This window comes from Dermacentor silvarum, chromosome 3, assembly GCF_013339745.2.
Source record: "Dermacentor silvarum isolate Dsil-2018 chromosome 3, BIME_Dsil_1.4, whole genome shotgun sequence".
NCBI classification, from domain to species: Eukaryota; Metazoa; Arthropoda; class Arachnida; order Ixodida; family Ixodidae; genus Dermacentor; species Dermacentor silvarum.
In genome coordinates, this window is record NC_051156.1 from 55,408,970 (window position 1) to 55,430,734 (window position 21,765).

At 47.4% G+C, this 21,765-nt stretch overlaps 1 protein-coding gene across 1 annotated transcript in view; it reads left to right on the forward strand.

The window, feature by feature from the left end:
• The first annotated feature begins 245 nt into the window (after positions 1-245).
• LOC119444362 (sodium-dependent proline transporter) overlaps positions 246-21,765 on the forward strand; it is a 24,777-nt gene continuing 3,257 nt past the window's right edge. Inside the window, exons 1-7 of the mRNA XM_037708769.2 lie at positions 246-375; positions 5,157-5,263; positions 7,650-7,774; positions 10,983-11,095; positions 11,963-12,194; positions 13,325-13,425; positions 17,660-17,815. Of these exons, the coding sequence (XP_037564697.2) occupies positions 253-375; positions 5,157-5,263; positions 7,650-7,774; positions 10,983-11,095; positions 11,963-12,194; positions 13,325-13,425; positions 17,660-17,815 (957 nt within the window). The 5' untranslated portion in view covers positions 246-252. The remainder of the gene's footprint in view (positions 376-5,156; positions 5,264-7,649; positions 7,775-10,982; positions 11,096-11,962; positions 12,195-13,324; positions 13,426-17,659; positions 17,816-21,765) is intronic.

The following is a 21,765-nucleotide window of genomic DNA, read 5'->3' on the forward strand; positions in this document are numbered from 1 at the left end:
TATTCGTAATATGGCGCCTGGCTTAGCCTCTGGTGTCGCCTGGCTTGACCTCTGGTGTACAACAGGACTGTGAAGGCAGAGTTATGAAATAACACATTTCTTGTTCTAGTTGTATGGTTTTGTAAACTGCAATACTTACATCCCGTCTTCTGTTTGAGGCGTGGCGTTGACACAGTCATTGTGGAAGCATAAGAACACGGCCGTACGTCGCCTTGTGCTTGTTCTCCTTTGCTGACGCAGATATGTGCACTGATGGGCTTCCTGCCAGCGTGCCTCATGGTCGCCGTGGCCGCGAGAGCCCTCTACCTGCCAGGCGCGAGGAGCTCGGTGTGGGAGCAGTTCACGCCGCGGTGGAGCTGCCTCTGGAACACCAGGGTACGCGCTGAATTTTTGATCGCAGGCACAACGTGTTCTTCGTGCTGAATAGGTAATTGTTACAATACGCGGCTTTAACATTTTCTAACACGGAAGGTCATAGATATGTATATATATTGTAACGGTTGAGATGGATTTATTCACAAGATGATAGATGGTTAGCTAGCGCAAGGGACAGTACGGCTATCCAAGACCAACAGATAGCGCCCGACTCTTCGCGCACTTATTTTTCTTTTTATTCGGTTCCCCCGTGCAGCGTGACAGTATATGTGGTGAAGGTTGTATGTTCGCTTCCCACATGCGACAACTTATGTTTCCGTGCGCTTTATCTGTTTTCTTGAATACTTTCTAAATCTCAAATTGAATCGCTGCTAATTACCCCGATGCTTTCCTTGGCATCATTGCCTGATGAATTCATATGGTCGTGATTAGCAAAAACCATGCCCCTACGTTTCCTTTTTATTTATATGATTACTTATTTTTGTCAAATGTATTTTAAACGTTCTGGCCGGGCGTCGAACATATATTTGAATTTGTCGTTTTTCAACGTGGATTTCTTAAACTAACTACACAGTCGCCAGGAACCTACATAGATTTACAGTACGCAACTCATCAGTCAGGTCTTACGGTACAATATCCCGCACAACTCTCAACGTCAACGAACGCTTCAGTAAAATCGGTTAATACAATCTGGTCATCAGAAGTATGGTCTATAATATTTATTTTACTTTCAGAGTTTGCACAACGCAGAGGGGAGGGCCACATCACATACGAAATTGGAAAGACAGTCGATACAATTATAATAATCATGAACGGTACAGAAATTGGTGCACAAATAGTACAGCTGCAATAAACTACTAAAAAAAATTCACCGACGATTACGATTCCCCCTAATGCGAAATTGGAGTGCAGCTCTTTAGGTGTTTTGAATTCGCGATATACTGTGGCAAATAATTCGCTTCTGAACGACAGGGTCCTTTCGGCGATGGCTCTGAGCCTCTGCTGGGCCAGCTCGTTCAGCAGCAGTGGCAGACGAAGATTTCCACCGATTGCGTCGCTCATTGTTCAGAGAGCAAGCCTGAACATGGGACCACGTGGCGTGCTCTGAACGCATTATCTAGCATCGCGGTGAAGGCGAAGTAGCGCATGCGCAGTGGGTCCGAAGCCTACGCCAGCGCTTTGTTTCCGTAGCGCTCGCTGTAGGCCTGGTCGCCGTTGAGCATGTTTCGTGCTGGCACTCAGCATTCCTGCTAACCCTGTCGCCATACTCTCCTGCTCCGCTTTCGTCCTCATGCTTCCGGTGCTACCACCACTTCCGCTTTCCAACACGCGCTCTCTTCGCTCTCGCCGTCTTTCATCTCCCGCTGCGCTCCGTGCTCGTTCTTTCATCCTTGGCGCCACTCGTTCGCTCGTTGACGAGGGACGCCGACGCCGAAACGGCTTAGGGTGCATCTTGAGGTAGCAGCCGAAAGGCAGCACGTTCGCTGGTGCTCCCGTGTCTACTTGTCGGCCTACGGGCGCGTTCTTAACTTGAGCTTGCACTGTCCAGTCGCGCAGATTTTTCACTCATCGAGACCATACGTTCAGGGTGTCAAAGTTGGCTTCGGAGCCTTGAAGCTCGCCAAGTTCCGCGAATGCTTTGCAGCTTATGGCGAAATGGTTTCGCCTGTGGCAGGTACTGCAGGTCTGCTCAAAAGCCGGTCCCCTCCGTAGAAGCGGCGGCCGCATATGTGGCTCCAAGGGCACGTGAGCAAATGCAATTGAATCCGACGCAAATGACTCCGAGTCGCAAGGCTCTTCCACCAAATCAAGAACCAGGCCTCTTCGTCATCGACATTTCCGGCCCACGCAGGCACTGCAAAAGTGGCTGGCACTTATCTGCTCATGTAGCCCATTCCGTAACGGTATCATACGATGCAATAAGCACGTCCAAAGTTATACCAATCAGGGTCAAATGTTAAAAAGCTGCTATCTATTACCTCAAACTGGTGTATAGAGAGTGCAGCTACACAGCACAGATACATATCAACACAATTCACCAACACCTGAAAAATAAAAGATGGGGGCACCATGCAAACAGTATGTACACTACATAAGCATTAGGGTTGGAGATATGACTATGTTGTATTGCTTTCGAAACTTCATAAACGGACACTCTACAAGATTCGAGTTGTGTTGCCAGGCGAATACATTCAAAATGGAAATCAATGTTACAAATGATCTATGATCATTGATACAAATGATCAGGTGATACAGATGGAAATCAGTGATATGTAGTTGCACAGGTATTTAGCATCTAACAGTCGAAATTAACACATTATGGTGCCACAGTGCACCAAAAATACTCATACGCAGGTACATTAAGTCACGAATTCATCAATATTGATTGCGCCGCCCCCAATGGTTGCAATTAAGAAAATTTCACTGCAGCGTAGTAACGCAGCCCATCTGTCCGGTCATGGCATATTGTTGGGCGACTTCGTTCATAGCTTAAGTGTTCCGGGCTGTGTTACCCGTGTCTTCTCTTGCTGTTGTGGGGCTATTTTGGAGGTTTTTCATGCAAGTGATTCTTGTAATGTCTGAAGTCTGTGCCAAACCAGATACTGGACTGCGTTTCAATGTACACAGAGGAACAGTTCATAAACATGGTAGATGACGATTTCGTGGAGCTGCTGAGGAAGATATATAGAGACAAGCAAGTACAAGTGGTGTGGGAAGGTCGGAAAGGTAATGAAATGGTGGGAATTCACCAAGGATTGAAGCAAGGATGCCCTCCGTCACCATTGTTGTTCACGCTTTACGTAAAGGGTATAGAAAGACGACTGGAAAACAGCGAATTATGTTTTGAGCTATCCTACATGCGTAATGGACAAATGGTGCAACAGAAGGTCCCTGGACTGGTGTACGCAGACGACATTGTGCTTCTAGCGGACAATAAAAAATATTTACAGATACTTGCGAATATATGTGGGAATGCAGCGGCAAATCTATGCCTTATGTTTAGCACAGAGAAATCAGCAATTATGATCTTTATTGAAGAGACGAGTAACTTCGTGGTGTCAATTCAACAGCAAGTAATAGCCATAGTGAAGCAATATACGTACCTCTGCGTACACATAAACGAAGGAAAAAATTACTCAAGCAACCACCAAGATAATCTGAAAATAAAGGGGAAGCGGCATGCAGCAATAATGAAACACAGAGCACTGTCGGGCCACAATAAGTATGAGGTGGCGCGTGCAATCTGGAAAGGAGTAATGGTGCCAGCGCTAACATTCGCAAATGCCATTCTATGCTTAAAATCGGATATCTTGTCGGGTTTGGAAGTTAATCAGAGATCAGTAGGCTCGTCGGCTTTGGAAGGCCACGGTAATACCACAAATGAGGCAGTGCAGGGTGACATGGGTTGGGCCGCTTTTGAAGTCAGAGAAGCACAGAGCAAAATTAGTTTTGAAGAAAGGCTCAGGAACATGAATGAAAATAAATGGGTGGCTAAATTGCAAAAGTATCTCTACATGAAAAGCTTGGACACAGAATGCAGGAAGAGGTCAAGGAAGTTGGCAACCAAATACAGGATAATCGAAACTGTAAATAGACAACCAGGAGTCATCAGAAAGAAAGTGAGAGAAATAGAGACCGTGAATTGGATACAAAGAATGGAAACAAAAATGACAATGGAGATTTACAAGAATGAGAAAAAAGAAATTAGAAGGGAAAATCTGTACAATAGCACAAAGGGCAGTGCCTTGCTGTTTGAGGCTCGCGCCGGTTGCCTAAGGACCAAAACATACCGGAGCAAATATTTGGAACTAGATGAGGCATGTGTATGCTGCAGTTAAGATCTAGAGACCAACTCAGCACATCCTAATGGAATGCGACGGGATCCACCCAAACCAAAGAGAACCGTAGGTAACGTGCAACTCCCAGAAGCGCTTGGATTTAAAGTGGAAGGAAACCTAAACAGATCAGCCGTAGAGATAAGCAATAGACGATTAGAGTACTGGTGGAAAAAAAGCAGGGAAAAGATGGATACGGCCTGATCTCTTAAAATCATAGGTAGTGCTACATGGTAAATTTTTGAAAAAGAAAAAGAATAATGAGAGGCATACAAAAATGCAGATAAAGAACATGTAGAGTATACCTGATTAAATCAAGCAGGCTAGGTGATCATTTGTCGCCGCCCCTTTTCAAAGGGGATGCCAATAAATAATCATCAACATCAGTTTGAAGAATAGCCTGGAACAACTGAAGTTCTGTAATATTTGTCTATATCATCACTGCAATTTCATGAGCTTCATAAACAACGCAAAGCTGTTCTCTACAGGGTCAATAATGCCAAACATGAAAGTGCTGCGCTTCCCCGGCCGTATCAAACATATGATTATCTTGGCGATGCATTCTTGTGAAAGACTTGAAGTACCTAGGTTACACCGTTGTACAAGTCGGAATATCTACGTATTGGAATTTGCCCCGACGTGTGCCGATTGATCATGGTAGAGGCTCGGACCTATTTACAGCACTTGTGCTGTCTAATTATATCTGAGATAGCCCGTCACAGGACGTGCAATGTTTAAATAACTCAAGGAAGGCTGCTTTGCCTCGGACGAAGCATCACTAACTGCCAGCTGCCTTTTCAGGTTCCACATTACATTGAATGTGCTGCCCGCAACATTTTATATTTTCTCTGCACACGTGAAAATCTGCCAATGAATGCATTACCAAAGTGTCGGTAGTAGTTCTTTGTTCCTTAATTTTGAGGCTGTATTTTTTAATAAATGCAGGCGTGGTCGGATGCGGCCTTCTCTGTGCTGCAGGGCCTGGCCATCGGCCTGGGCCAGTTGCATTCGCTGGCTTCATACTGCACTTTCGACACGACAACGCTATACTGGTGCGTAAACTGTATACCTTAATGGCGATTCGCGTAAAAATATGCGAAGTCCGCACATTTCACTTTGATGAGCGCTTTAACGTTACTGAAGTCACTAATTTAGCTAAAACATGTCATGCTAGTGTTACGTGCAATGAATTCGAAGTGTCATGCTGATATGTTTCACTGTTATTTATCTAGCTTAAGAGAAACGAGTTTTCTAATCGTTGTGTTTGAAACACTCTGGCTACTCGTATCACCGGAGGACTCATCCAGGGCCACTGTGTATAGGTAGCACCGATGTGAGATAAGGAGAACTTTTGTGACAAACCTGATTTTAAATTGCCAGTGAGATAAGCATAATCCAATGTAACATAGCCAAAGGCACGAAGGAAGCACGTGGCATTTCACCAAATATAATTATTACATCACCTTGATGTGATTCATCACGTTATCGACACCCTAGGAGTTTTCGTACCGCTATATATGACTCAGATATTGCGGGCAACCTTTTGGTTCACTATAGTGTTATCATACCAGACGAAATTTCAGCGACATGACCACTTTGATCAGTGTTGAGATCTTGGTTTGGTGGTACGCCATCATGAATGGTGGCATATCCCCGCCCCCCTTCCGGAATTTTTCCACATGAAAGTTTGTAACGCTAGATTGGGATCGTGGATGTTAAGCTTTCATAAAAAGGTCGTAGTTTCACCCGAAAGGCGAACAACCATCGATTGCGATAGCAAACCAGTGGGTATCTATACGAAGTAAGGATAGTAGACTTATCGGCCGTACAATATTGTTAACATAGGCATACTAAGTAAATTAACAAGCATGGTGTCACGAGCGCACAAGAAAACATCAACATGTACACCCGGCGACAAAATATTGCGGGGCACGCGAGCGCGGGGCGAAACGGTCCTCCTCGCCTACTGGCGCCGCACCCCTGGTGTCAAAACCGACGCTTGCGCGCATGCGCGTCCCTCCGTTACTGCAAGCGTGCATGTTTCTGCTACATATTTCTGCGCTTCTTCCTTGTGCGCCGGCGATATCCGAGTGCAGCCGCGAGGGGCCCCACTGTGGCGGCTGTGGCGGCTTCGACGGGCAAAAGTAAACGAAGCGTGAGCTGGCGCGCGCCACACCGGTCGCTTTTTGTCGAGTCACGAGCGCGAATGCATATCGCCGGTCGCGAACGCAACAAGTCCTTTTTTTCTGCACTGCGCCTTTTCGTGGCCAATGATCGTTCCTTATTTCTTTTCACGAACGAGACGTTCTCCCACCGAAGAGCGAGGCAGAAAAGACGCTCTATTGAAAGAGCCAGGCAAGATAAAAGGAACTTTTTATTTCCGTTATATCAACGATGTTTTGCCCGTCGAAGCTGCCACAGCGCCAATCGCAAGAGGGGCCCCTCGCGGCTGCACTCGGATATCGCCGGCGCGCAAGGAAGAAGCGCAGAAACATGCACGCTTGCAGCAACGGAGGGACGCGCATGCGCGCAAGCGTCGGTCTCGACACCAGGGGTGCGGCGCCAGTAGGCGAGGAGGACCGTTTCGCCACGCGCTCGCGTGCCCCGCAATATTTTGTCGCCGAGTGTACATCTCACTCGATGACCGCGGAAACTCGCTGTGAAAACGCTGGGGCGAGGCAGCGCGGCAGCAGCAGCGAGCGAATTGACGGTGACGCCGCCACTGGCATCAACACGAACTAAACCGCGAAAACAGCGCAGGGCGGACTCGGTCCCCGGCGCAGATCGCTTTCAGGATCCGCTGAGGCCGACCGGAGTAGAACGCCCCCCTTCCCCTGGAGCGTTGCGCCTGACGGAAGACCGCATGCTTCCTTCTCGCTTTCCTCCCTTGCGTGTGCGAGATTGAGCTGCGAGAGCCGGCTCACACTCGCAGGCTTTCACTCTCACATACAGCATATGACTGGCGGCGACGATATTATCGCCCTTGGATTTTAACGGAACCCCACGGTGATGGCAGAAATGCACCTGGAGTGTCATATAATTGATCGCAATAAAAGACCGCGTTGTCTGTTGGTGCGGGGTGAAAAAGACGAAGTTGGAATTGAAGCATCCTAGAACGACCCTGATCGTCAACATCGACCCTTGCTTTCCGCGAACCACCACGTTCTTACAACTCGCTCAGGATAAGAGGAACGTAAAATCATTGTGACTGTTTTTCTCTTCTCAAACAGGTATGTCTGAATCTAATAAATTTAAACTTCAAGAAGTGTATGTAATAATGGATGTGCAGTTGTATGCCACCTTAAATGTCCAGGTCTTTTTTATTTGTTGTTTTCCTGTTTTCTTTAACATCTGCGTTTAGGCATGCTGTTGGCTGGATACAGCATAATGCACTTATGTGTTTTTACAGCTCGGCTCATGTCGAAACATTTTGTACAGGTGCTACTTCCTATTACCGCTTGGCATGACCATATCGAACATCTTGTGCTCGGTCATCGTCTTCGGCATGGGAGGAAGTCTGGCCAAGCAGCTGGGCATGTGCTTCACGGACTTTGAATCCTACAGTAAGATTACACTGCAATCACTTTTGCTACACTATAAGCCTGCGCGCATGCTAATTTGAAGGCGTTTTGAAAACGCTTCCGACCAAAGCTACAGTCATGCAAGGAGAATCACCTGCATAATATATGTGGGACTTTTAACATGGTATTATACGATAGTGTACAAGGTGTCCAACTATCATGCACCAAGATTTAAAAATATGCAAATGCCCCGTAGCTGGACAGAACCAATGTAATTTTGAACACACGCAAAGGGCCTCGAGTGGCCAGTCGCGCGGCAATCTTTCGTATATTTGTGGGCTTCTTTCACGTTCGGGAAATCTTTATCGGGAGTTTTTCATGTAGCTCTACAATTTTCTCCTTGAAACTTTTCATATAATTATAATATTTGAGAAGGTAAATAAATAATTAATACAGACTATGTAATTACGCGGAATGCAAAACATAATTTAAGTATGTCCAAGCTTCGGCAAACAACAATATCTGTGTTCTGTCCAGCTATGTCGCATTTGCACATACTTAAATCTTGGTGCATGATAGTTGGGTCACCCTGTATAAGAAAGGTTACACCCTCCTACTCCCCTATGCCCTACCACTATAAAGTATCTATGGCACGTGCATAGGTCACGTTGGAATCTTTTGCGACCGCCAGTGTGGTTAATAGTATGTAGTAGAGCACTGCACGGGCCCGTTTTTACATTGGGCGGCCCGCCCGAGCCCGATCAAAACCTTTATGGCGAGACCGGGGCCCGGCCCGGGCCCGGAAATAATCTACGTTACCCGCCCGGCCCGGCCCGCCATCCCTTTACCTTAAGCCCGAGCCCGGTCCGAGCCCGGCTCGAAACCGGCCCGAACTCGGCCCGAGACCGAAAAATACATGTTTTTCAGAGTTGAGAAGCCCGAGAATAACTCGCAGAAAGCCCGAGCCCGGCCCGGGCCCGCGTCAAAAAACCCGAGCCCGGCCCGGGCCCGGGTCAAAAAGCACACGCCGTGCCCGAGCCCGGCCCGAGCCTGTGAAAAAACTGCTCTACCCGGCCCGGCCCGGCCCACGGGCCGGGCCGGGCCCGGGCTTTTGGGTAAGCCCGAGCCCGTGCAGTGCTCTAGTATGTATGCCGCTTATCTCTGTTCTAAGACGTCCTCAAAGGCGGACATCAGTACGAATGAACCCAAATATGAAGAGAATAAGTTGTTTGCTAATCACTGCGGAGAAATCATTGTGGAACAATCATGAGTGTGAACCAAGCATACAGGAATTGTAGCAAGGGCGACAATGTTACTTACCTGTTTAGTGTTACCTACTTACCTACTTTACTTACCTGAAATGAAAACCGATCAGATACATAAAATACGTTAGATACGCCATATATCATAATACACTGAAGAACTTGGGGTGTAATTGGCTCAGCAAAATGATGCATATTAGACGTACATGTATGAACCACGTAAAGCAATGCCACAACGAAACAGTTAAATGCCATATACAATTGAATGCGAAGAGCACAATTGTTTTTCATCGTATGTAATCTCTGATCTCATGAGATGTTCTAAGTTTTTGTACCGCACAGTACCGCAGCTTAATCATATTCCATGCTGACGATTGTGCACCATTCCGCGCTCAAGCTGTATCCAAATTCAAACACCAAATTAAGCGGATGCATCGACGGAGCGGTGTCACCAGGAGGATAGCGCTTGATGGTGCTTGTCAAGGAAATAATGGTGACGAGAGGTGTATGTACGAAGAAGTACGAGATATACCTAAATATAATTTGGGATTCTCTGCCCCTTGTCACAGTGGCACAGAACCGCTTCGAGAATTGGCCAAGAAAGGACAAATACCCAGTGCCACATACTCATAGGCACAAACGAAATGACCGAAGAATCGGGTAGCCCAAATAGAAAGATTAAGTAAACCAACATCCTAAACCAAAACGACGTAAACCAGTTCAATATTATTCAATATTAAATATCATTCGCTGCTTCATAAGAGGTATGTGTGCTTTAAGGACACGTTTGAGCAGATGTACAGGATTGATTTCGTGATTTGCTCTTAATGAACGTTCTTGTCTTGCGACGCTGGTCGGCCCGTCAACATTCAGTGCTGTATAACCCGGTTTTCTGGAGCTAGCAGTTGTTACGATCGGCCAGCGGGGATAGCGAACTTCGAGGACTTCTGATTTCCCGTGAAGAATTGTTTCGTGAAGCTGAAAATACGTCCCACGGGAAAGCCCACCGGAGACACCATGGCGAGATACGTTTCAACGAATACGTGGTTGCTCAATGTCGCCCGGCCGCCGACCACGATGCTGGGACCTAGGAATGCCTGGGAAAGTGCGTTCGACTCTGCTTCGTTGCGGCCGCTGCTAGCCGCTAATCCTATTCGATAGATAAACCCGCTAATGGCTGGGCCGTCCCAGGAGCCAAGACGCGCCAGATTGGGTCAAGTGTGAAACCTCCCATCTACGATCCTCCCCTCCGTTCTCAGTGACAGTGAGCTGTGTGCGCCCGATGCTACTTTTCCAAGTGTGTTCGGCGAACAAAGGCGCCGCAGTGTTTGTGCGTACCCGGAGCCTTCGGCGACTTTGGGCGCTCCGGTTGGAGGGAGGTGTGACCGCAGGTTTCGCTGGCCTAGGGATCTAGGGAGGACGAGGTGCATTTAAGCGGACTTTTGTGGCTCATCTGGTGTACTCTCCCAAAACGATGCAGTCTGCTCAGATGTAGTAGCGCTCACATGCTACGACGTACTGCGCTCCGTACTCCGGCCAGTACGAGTATCCCCTTGTTATGTGAACAAGTTTGCCGTTTCCATGTAAATAAACCACCTGTTTCGTTTCCCCTACCTTCCGACCTCGTATTAAAGAAGCAACCCTCATCAAGTGTGCTCGGACGACGGCGTGGGCCCGCTAAGCCTTCGGCTGACGCCCCGATAGCGTAGGCCAGCTACCAGTAACGAGGCGCACCGGCGGCATACGCTAAAGAGCGACCCTCAGTTTGACGTCGGACTCCGAAACCACTACCAGCAAACCTTACACTGTTCACGCTGGGTTTACTGCTCAATGTTGCAAAATTGCGTCGTTGCTACACGCTTGCAGTGCGCATCGTTACTTCACCATTCGCTGGCACGTTGAGTGTATGTGACTTTTTCCACCCACCAGCGCTAGTTTGTTTTAACCGAGTCGATATAATATCAGAAGGCCGTATTTGATTTGCACAGCGTTCGTGTTTCCGTTCGTGATCTTCGCCGAGGTGGTGAAAAACTTGCACTGGCCCAAGTTCTGGTCAGGCATCTTCTATGGCGCCGTCTTCCTGCTCTCCGTAGACGAGATGGTAAGCAGCAGCATCTCCATGCGACTCGAACTACGCGCTAACCAGCCCAGTTGGCTTAACCTTTCAATGCACAAGAGTGTTTTGCAACGGCTCCATCGGCAGTTTGATAGGGCGTTTTGTGTCCAAAAAGCGGGTAAGATGTGCGTTAAGTACCTCTTCAATTGACATTCAGTCTTACAAAGATGAACCTTGACAGGTAAAAAGATAAACCTTGATAGACCTTGAAAAATATTTGAGAGAGAAAATAATTGAATTATTGACGTAATATGTCTGCCACGATGATCGTGCATTCGTGACATCCTTGCATAAAGTTTAGGCGATGTCTTCAATAAATACCGGTTGAAGTTAGCGCTCTGCCCTTTGTTTCTTCTCGTCCGTTGTGCTTTTTTTTTGTTGTTTGCGCTTAATTTTGTCTCGGACCAAAATTACATAACATTCTAGAATGCGCGACGGTGTTACTGCACCACAGAGGGCAAATAACACTCGAGCATCAGGCGATTTATTAGTTCGGAACAAGCGTTCGGCAGAAGAGAACGACGTCGTCTGGTGACAAGTGCGGAAAAGAGGAGGAAATGAGACACATGAGTGGTTATACAGTGTGTTTCACGTAACTTGTACCATCGGCGTGTCTGCTGCCCCCCCCCCCCCCCCCCCCCGCCCCGCCGCTTCTGAGAGTCGTCTAAACAGGCGGAGGTAAGTCATTTTGATTTTATGTAACTGTCACCTTTATTTTGTGACAGCCGTGATGCCAGATAAGTCGAGAAGGTTTGGTTGTCACAGCGTTTCTCCTGCAATCAAGCATATCTCTTGTTACAAACGTAGACAGTTTAGTCCTCCCCTAACTTCTCGCTCGGCGTTCGTGTGCAGATCTTCAACGTGTGCACAGTTGTAGCCTGCGCCGAGGACCTGTTCCCGTCCCTCCGCTGGAACATGAACCAGACGGTGTTCTTCGTGTGCATCGGAATGTTCATCTCGGGCTTCCCGACGGTCACGCAGGCCGGCGCCTACATTATACGCCTGCTGCAAGAACACACCGTCAAGCGCATCATGTCGCACTTCATACCCATCGTGGAGATATGCACCGTTTTCTGGATATACGGTGAGCGCAAAGCGGCTTTCCACAGAATGGTCATGTGGAGTGGTCTTTTAAGAGACCGCAATATCCAACTACTCTTTCTGTTTTTTTTTTCGGGCATCATTGCCCAGTTTGAGAGATCCGTTCAAGCCCAAGAAGAGCCAGCAGCAGTGAGTTAGTGGACCACAGCCCCGAGCGAGATTACAACAAACGCGTTGCCAAAGGAACAGTTTTACGTGCAGAATATTAGTAAGGACCCCCATCTGCGACGGCTACAGCCGCCAATGCAGAAGATTCATAAGTGAGTATTGTTACACAATGGATACCAAGAGAAGGGAAGCGCAGTCGAGGACGGCAGAAAACTAGGTGGGGTGATGAAGTTAGGAAATTTGCAGGCGCAACTTGGAGTCAGCTTGCGCAAGACAGGGGTAATTGGAGATCTCGGGGAGAGGCCTTCGTCCTGCAGTGGACATAAATATAGGCAGATGATGATGATTGTCATAGAGACATCTTTTGCTACTACTACTGCCACCGCCGCTAAGAATAATAGTGATACTAACAATAGCATTGATAATATTTGTACACTGCGAAACGCCATTTCCCCCAACAGATATACAAGTACCCATATAAATTTTGCAGCACTTAGTAAGCGACGAATGTTTCTAGTGGCAAATGACATACACTAAAGGTTTTTTTTTCTGAATATAGCGTGCTCACAGTCAATAGCCAGGGTACTCTGTGGGCCGCCTAGAGGCAACATTGCTGTGTCTGTCACAAAGGTCCTACCTTCAACACTAAATGTTTTACCTTCAACACTAATCTGTCAAATTGCGCATCCGTTCGAAGTTGACGTGATGCTATCGCACTTTATCGCGCAACCTCTCGTTCTGCTGTACAAGGATTGTAAAACATGCTATTTTGCTTCTAATGGTACTCGTCATATGTGTGCACGACGTTCATATGTGTCTATAGGTGCTGAATATTTATGCTCATAATGAATACTGTCTACCAAAGTGGCAATATATTAAAGAAACGAAAACTTGCAGGCAGCCGTTAACATCTGCACGTCAGTTTTGTTTCATGTAGTGGTAGTGTGAGGAATGAATGTGGACATTTTCAATCGTTAGAGCAAGCACTTCTTAAATTTTTTTCAGGCCTGAAGAGATTTTCTTTTGACATGGAGTTCATGTGGGGCAGGCCACCAAACAAATATTTCAGGGTTTGTTGGCTTATCTTCTGCCCAATTATAATGACGGTAAGTGAAAACACTTTTTTGTCGTACTCTTAGATAAGGTTGTACTCGTAAAATAATATCTGGCAGCAGAAACCAACCACATCAGTTTCCAAACCTCACACACGGCTGCTAATTTTGTTATAGTTTACTATCGCAAGAAATGCATGTGTGCGTCTATGTTAATTCTGTAAAGGCTTTTGGCTGATGTAGCGCTTATCTGTTAGATTGGAGGATTACAGCCTTATACTCTAGTTATACGGGTCCCCCAATTTATTGCACTTAGGCTCAATCTGAGTAACAGAGTTACGAAGCTTACCCAAAGTTATACAAGAGTCCGAACCACGGTTAAGTTAGCTATGGTAGCTGTACATATCAACGCGACTCTCCTGATTAAATTACGCCTCAAATGGTATGCAGTGTCTTTTGTGTGGCGTTGCACATAAATATTTATTTGTGCATTGTCGGCAAACTTTTCCAAGGCTTCATAACTATGTAATTCTATGATGGCCAGTATTAAATTTTTATATTGCAGACAGGTGTTACTTATTTGTAAGGCTCGCATTTGTAGGTGCTATAGATGTACACCCGTGAGCAAAAGTATACGGACCACACGGTCGCTGAAAAAACCTAATTTCTTCGTAATTAATAAGCATTAACTGGAATTAATGGGTATACTGATAAGTTCGCAATGCCAAGTTTGGACTGCAGTCCTCAATTTCAAGTTGCGTTCACAGGCAGAGGAAAAAATCGGCTTTATCGCACAACCCCTGGTCCGTATACTTTTGCTCACGGGTGTACATCGAGGTTAGTTTGTGCCATTGTACACAGTACAAGGAGCATTAACTGAAACAGCAAGGAGCAAAAACGAACTGTTCTTACTTTAAATTTTTTGTCGCTCATGCACAGATAATACAGTTGCCCGTTTCGAGAAGCGATCTCGGTTTTCTTTCTTATCGTTCCTTAAATAACGAGCGTTTTGAATTCGGCAGCTTTGGTGCCTTCATGTAGCATGTGTGGGTTTATTGACCAGTTGCCTTCCCCCCAAAAGCCCACGTAAACGGGATGCCTGCGGCAGAAGGGATGTTCACATCCGCCGCCAATGACGTGAGTGGTGGGGCTGGCTAACACTTCCAGGGTTCGTTCTAGTAGATAAACGTAAATACCCAAGAGAGTGGATGGGAAAACGGCGCCGGGGTAGATGAATTAGTAATCGCATCGCGGGCGTAATGCGAATACCTGGGCTCGTATCCCACCTGCGGCCAGTTGTTTTTCATCGACTTTCACATTCCATTTATTAAATACGTAAGCATTTCTAAGCTTGGCAAACGCGAAAGCCGTGCGCCCGTCAGGTAAGACTATCGCGTTCAAACAGCGAGCGACTTACTTCGTGCTGCCTGCCGCTTCAACGCGAACGAAACGGCGAGAATACAGCGCTGACGGAGCTCTCAGCACACGCCGCACTCTGTACGTTTCGCATATCGCTTTCAAGGCACGGGCCCGCGCGCCTCTCTTCAACGCTAAAGTAAGCAGAGAGAACACAGCGCGCCAAACTTATCAGCAGTCGGCACTCTCTGTCGACATCGCGGATCACTTTCAAGATAGGGTCCGAGCGGCCGTGACATATGCAGCCGCCGACGGAGTACGTTTGATCACAGTTCATAATGGTTCGACGCGGATGGATAAGGCGCTTAAGAGCGATAACGGCTTATAACGATCGGAATGTCATCAGCGCACCTGGCACCACCACCTGTAATACTTTGCTTGCGTTATCAATGCACCTTGCGCCGCCATCCGCACCAGTTCGTGCCGCCGCAGCGCTGTCGTTTGTACTAGCCGGATCAAATTTCATGGCACTGATAATGACAGCGGGTTGCGTGGAGATGAGCAAGTGGCACAGTGCTAACGCATCAACTCCCAGAAAAGTTTCTGCGTCAATTTTTTTCATTCCTTTAATTCATTTAAGAGCTGCAGATGATTTCCCCTATGCTGTCCTTGGTGTTGTTTGATGGCTTCTTGTGATAGTACTAATAAAACTCGGGCCCTTCGGTTTGCTTTCTTCTCGTTCATATATATAGAGGAACTACGAATTGTACAAATGTTGCACATTTAATTAATGAAACGAGACACGAAAGCACCTTTGTCAAGATAATCTAACGATGCGGTTCTAACACAATGAAAGGCAGGTATACTCGGCCACGAAAAATGGGTAGTAAGCGATGCGGTTCTTACACAGATAGGCAGCTACTGGGCCAGTAAGAATGAGTAGTGCTGATGCTAGAATTGTTCAAGTTCGGAATCAGTGTAGTTCAATCATCTACTGCGTCATATTGTTAAAGGTGCTTTCGCACGATGGGCTGTATTGCAGTTAGCGTTTGCGGACCGAGCGCTGCAGTCTAGACTATGTACTATCGGCCAAGAAAGTAAACGGACCACGGCTCCGGCGGCCGGAGCGGCTGCCTGGCCACAACGGGGCGCTGCTGTCTCGCTCCGCACGCTTGTGTCGAGAGTGTTAAGGGCACTCTTTCACAACGCAAATATATTTATGATAAGACTAAACATTCAACCAAACAATTATTGCACATAACATCAGCATTACATACCTTTATGAATTCCTGATGTATATCATCATCATCATCATCAGCCTATATTTATGTCCACTGCAGGACGAAGGCCTCTCCCTGCGATCTCCAATTACCCCTGTCTTGCGCTAGCGTATTCCAACTTGCGCCTGCGAATTTCCTAACCTCATCATCCCACCTGACTTTCTGCCGTCCTCGACTGCGCTTCCCTTCTCTTGGTATCCATTCTGTAACCCTAATGGTCCACCGGTTATCCATCCTACGTATTACATGGCCTGCCCAGCTCCATTTCTTCCGCTTAATGTCAACTAGAATATCGTCTACCCCCGTTTGTTCTCTGATCCACACCGCTCTCTTCCTGTCTCTTAACGTTACTCCTAAGATTTTTCGTTCCATTGCTCTTTGTGCGGTCCTTAACTTGTTCTCGAGCTTCTTTGTCAACCTCCAAGTTTCTGCCCCGTATGTTAGCACCGGTCAGCATTGCATACCTTATGAGTTCCTGATAATACAGTTTCCCGTTTAAGATAAGATAAAAACCTTGCAACACAGCAATCATTGCACATTACATACTTGCTCATTATTATAGTGAAAACTTGAAACAAAATTACTGCACGTTTGTAACGGCGTCCCTAATAGCAATACTCCTGCTACCAGACTTTTTTGAAGCCAGACGCATACGGTGGAGGCATATCGCTCGCCGTTTGAGGTTTCGTTTGCCACGAGGAACCACAAAAACTTGCCCCCCTTGGCAATGCTATTCGAACATCTAACAGCACAGCAAGTCCGCATCGTGCTGCAGCCGAACGCGTCTTCAAAAATGTAAAAAGCCTACGCTCACGCACAGCGCACATGTGTCCCGGTATTGCTACGCTCATTAATGGCGCCGTTTCCCGCGATAACGAAAGCCGCGCGGGTAATTCGTCACGTGTCAAGCCTCGTCCAATGGGAGAGCGGAAAACGGCGAAGAAGTCAGGAGAGGGGTAGAGGGTGGGGAAGAAATTCTCCTTTCCTATTTGAACAATAGTTTGCGCTACCTTTGGAACATGCAGGGACCTTACGCAGAGCGAGACAGCAGCGCCCCGTTGTGGCCAGGCAGCCGCGCCGGCCGCCGGAGCCGTGGTCCGTTAACTTTCTTGGCCGATAGTACCTGCTCTACATTCCTTCGGACATCTGCTCGAGTTCGAAAACGTTTCGGTTGTCACATATTCACGCTTTTAGGGCGGACCTGTCTTTCTACATTTGTAACAACTTTCTAGATGCGCCAGCGCCAGGACAAACGTATACTATGAACGAATAAATGCCTGACTTGGTGAACAATGGTTCTAATGGCCTTTCGCTATTTGCAAATTAGTTGAATGTCGCATATACATGATCACTCAATGTGCCCGCGAATACTATGCTCCTTCCTTCTTTTCTTATAATTCGTTGTGGTATATACCTACCTGTATTACTTTCTTGGCGATAATAAATTTTCTTGTGCGTGGTCGTGATTGTTAACCTTCGTTCATAGGGGGTCGTGTTTCTCCTAGCTTTCGAACTTACCGTTGGAGATGTTAATATTGCGGCCGGTAGTAGTAACGAAGAATCTCCTATTTCACGTAACTTCTTGCACTTTGCAGATTTTCGTAGTACACTGCCCATTCCAAGTCTGTGACTTCCTCGTGCGGCATGCGCAGGCAACGTACATTGACCGCATGCTGACCTACAGTCCACCCGTGTACGACGGTATCCAGTACCCTGGCGAGTACGAGGCGCTGGCCTGGATTATCGGGTGCACCGGCTTGCTGCAGGTGCCCATCGGTGCCTTTGCATGCGTCCTCGAGAACGTCAGGGTGAGCGGGAACTTGCTAAAGCAATAGCTTTCTTCGGCTCTTCTCCCCGTAATGCAGTATCTGCAGGGTTCACAATTGGACGGAAGGACGAAGAAGGTACACAAATGACAAGCGCTGACACTCATCTGGCTACTCATTTTGAAAAACATGAAAAAAGAAAGCAATCTGTGTATCTTATAACATGTGAAGAAACCCCTGGAACATTTCTGTCACCTGAGCACATTATGACATGTGAAGCCGTCAGCAGCGCGCTCCTTACGACGGAGCACGTGCTGAACAAGTATTCAAAATCATTGTCCCATATGCGAATTGAAGATTGTCTGACACAGCCTTCCCCTTTTGGTCTGATGTTAACGACTCAGTTATGTCACGCACGGACAGTGCTCGGTGCCTCGATAAGACCATAGGGTCGCTGAAATGTGCAGTACAACCGCATTATCTGCTAGGTGAGGTGCTTGCGGTTTTTGTTCCTGGCCGTTTATGGCCAACTTGGGGCAGAATATGTCATTAGCAGTCCCTAGTGTAGTGAAGAAGAGGAGAAAGAAGCGCTCTTGCGTCCGTCGCTGTGCGCGCGATCAGCGTTCGTGGACTACCAGTGCGACCAGTGTCTTGTAATAAATCGTGGTATTACATTTGGTGGAGGTACAGGATACCCTACTTTCAACTATGCTGAATTTCCTCCACGATCCATCCGTCACACCCTCTTCTCGAACACTTCGTCGCCAAGCCGCTCACTTTGCTGTACGCGACAACGTCCTTTACGCAGAAATTATTTACCTGATGGACGCAAGTGGCTGCGTGTGATACCACTACGTATGCGTGCTGACATAGGCGCTTATTTTCGTGCTGCTCCTCATAATGGTCACGCCGGCGTTCTGAAAACGTATACTCGGCTGACGCAGCGTTTCTACTGGCACGGCTTGTATTACCTCGTGCTCCAGTACATACGCGCTTGCACGGCGTGCCAACGGCGTAAAACTCAACAGCGCCCTCCTGGCGAGTTACAGCCGCTGCCCTGTCCGGCCCTTTGATCGCGTTGGCGTAGACCTATACGAAGTACATCCCTGCAGCTCCTCGGGTAACCGATGGATAATTGTCGGTGTCGACCACTTGACGCGCTACGCCGAGACTGCCGCACTCCCGGCGGCCTCTGCGTGCGAAGTTGCATTTTTCATCTTGCGGAACTTCGTTCTTCGGCATGGAGCACCACGCGAACTGTTCAGCGACCGGGGGCGTGTGTTCCTGTCCGAAGTAATACAAGCCGTTCTCGCTGCATACAGCAACGTTCATCGCAAGTCTATCGCCTACCACCTGCAAACGAACGGCTTGACAGAGAGGTTCAACTGCACACTCGGTGACATGTTGACTATGTACGTCGCCTCGGATCACAGCAACGTTTTTAGATTAGGTTCTAGGTTCTTGAAATCTCAAAACGTTGGATCACAGTAACTGGGACAGTGTTTTGCCGTTCGTATCGTATGCCTATTCCACGGCCACCCAAGCTACCACTGGCTTTTAGCCATTTTTTCTGCTATATGGACGAGAGCCCTCGTGTACAATGGACACGCTCCTCCCCCACCGACCCGGCTCTTCTGAATACACGCCACTGTCTGAAGCCGCCAAATACGCAGAAGCACTGTAAGCAACTCGCTCGTACCACTACGACCGCCGCTCAAGGCGCCAAAAGCTGCGGCATGACAATGGCGTGCCTACACCACATTTTCCGACTGGTTCTCTCGTTTAGTTGTGGATCCCACTGAACAGTCCTGGCCTTTCAACAAAACTTCTTGCACGCTATGATGGCCCCTACCGCGTCATAGAGCGTATCTCCGCTGTCAACTACGTTGTCGAACCTGTGACGCCATCACACGACCTTCGACATCGCGGGTGTGACACGGTTGATGTCAGCCGACTTAAGCCATACTTTCACACCCTGATCATACCTACACCGTAAGTTGCCAGGATAGCTCATCTTCTCTTCCGGGGGCCATTGTAGTGAAGAAGAGGACGAAAAAACGCTCTAGCTTGCGTCTGTCGCTGTGCGCGCGATCAGCTTTCGTGGACTACCAGTGCGACCAGTGTCTTGTGATAAATCGTCGTATTACACTAGAAATAAATTTACTACATACTATAAAAATGTCAGAGGGCGCTTTCGAACCCCGGTCAAGTGGCGCAGAAGCCCGTTGCTATAAGCCTTAACCCAAAGACTTCATTTTTCTGTAGTTCCCGCTTGTATTACAAACATACATAGATTTGAACGTTAAAACATGTCCACCACACTATGACTAACATTCAATTTAAAATCGTTTCAGCTAAACTAATTGATCAAGTCATGACAATTGACTTGTCATGTTTATTTAAAATGTCTGCATAAACACACAGTGGCAAGGTGTGCTTGCTGCTCTGGCGGTAAAGCTTACACGAAGCTACTCGATGCATGGAAGCAACGCATTAAAAAAATCGAAATATAGCCTCCGGGACGACCACTCGCACGGAAGCGATCTTGGAGGTCGTGTAATTTTTCTAATCATCAGAAAATAGCCTTCGAGGTTGGTTTTTCTGCGGTCGCAATATCAGAGTCTGTGTAGATTCCACACACCCGCTAGGTGCGCTGCGAACCAAAATCGGCCGCAGGGGCCTATGGAAGTGTCCTCTCTTATCCTTGTATGTTACTCTATGGCTATATTCGCGGACAACTTTCTGTGGCAATGAAGGGAAAGCTACGGAGGCAAAGCGCGCACAAGCGAGAGCGCTTCGGAAAAGAGTCTTTCGTTTTAAACCACGTTGGTTTAGGCTGGGGAAGAGAAAACATAAACAGCTTATTAGCAACAGTTAAATAGGACAGAACACACTACTGAGCGTAAAAGTTCACTTATGTTGCGGCTTTCCCTTCCGCGTCTGGGCAAACGCGAAACCGTCGCACGTGAAAGCTGCGTCGATTCAGTGTCCGTTCCGAGCAACCAAAAGCACTGTCAAACGCTGCCGGACTACTTCGCGCGGTAACACATGTGCAGCATCCGCGCGCCCGTAGCTTTCCCTTCATTGCCGCACTGCTTGGGGTAGTGACACAAAGTGTCTTTTGAATTTGCATAAGAGCCTCATACTCACAAGATTAGATTACGGCGCCATAGTGTACCATTCCGCAACGCCAAGCACCCTGAGGATGCTGGATCCTGTACACCATCTAGGCATCCGCCTAGCCACTGGTGCCTTCAGGACAAGTCCTGTGGCAAGCCTGTATGTAGAGGCGGACATGTGGTCGCTTGATATGCAACGTTCATCCTTAAGCCTCACCTATTTCCTGAAAGTAAATTCTAACTCGGAACACCCATCCTTCTCAACCGTAAATGATATGACCAGTTCCACACTCTTTAATAACCGGCCGACAGCAAGAGAACCCTTTTCACTACGTGTAAGAAAAATTAGTGAAGAAATGAACATCCCACTACTTGAAAATACTCTGATGGCCCCAGCAAAGCCAGTGCCACCGTGGCATTGGCAACTCATAGAGTGTGATACTTCGTTTGTAGAGATCACAAAAGATGCTCCAGAGGCACATATACGGATGCATTTTCTAGAAATCCAGTTCAAGTACTCGTCCTGCACTCAGTTTTACACCGACGCTTCCAAGTCACATGCAGGGGTATCTTATGCAGTAGTCGGCCCATCGTTCTCCGAGTCCGATGTACTGCACCCGGAAACAAGCATTTTTACGGCTGAGGCCTATGCACTTTTATCGGCTGTGAAGAGTATAGGCAAATCGAAACTCAAAAGATCAATAATATTTACAGACTCCCTAAGCGTCGTAAAAGCCATCATGACTCTACATAGACACACAAACCCTGTACTTATTGAACTGTATTCTGCTCTGTGCAAGGCATACATGTCTAACCAGCATATTATTATATGCTGGGTGCCTGGCCATAGAGGCATCGAGGGGATGTTCTGGT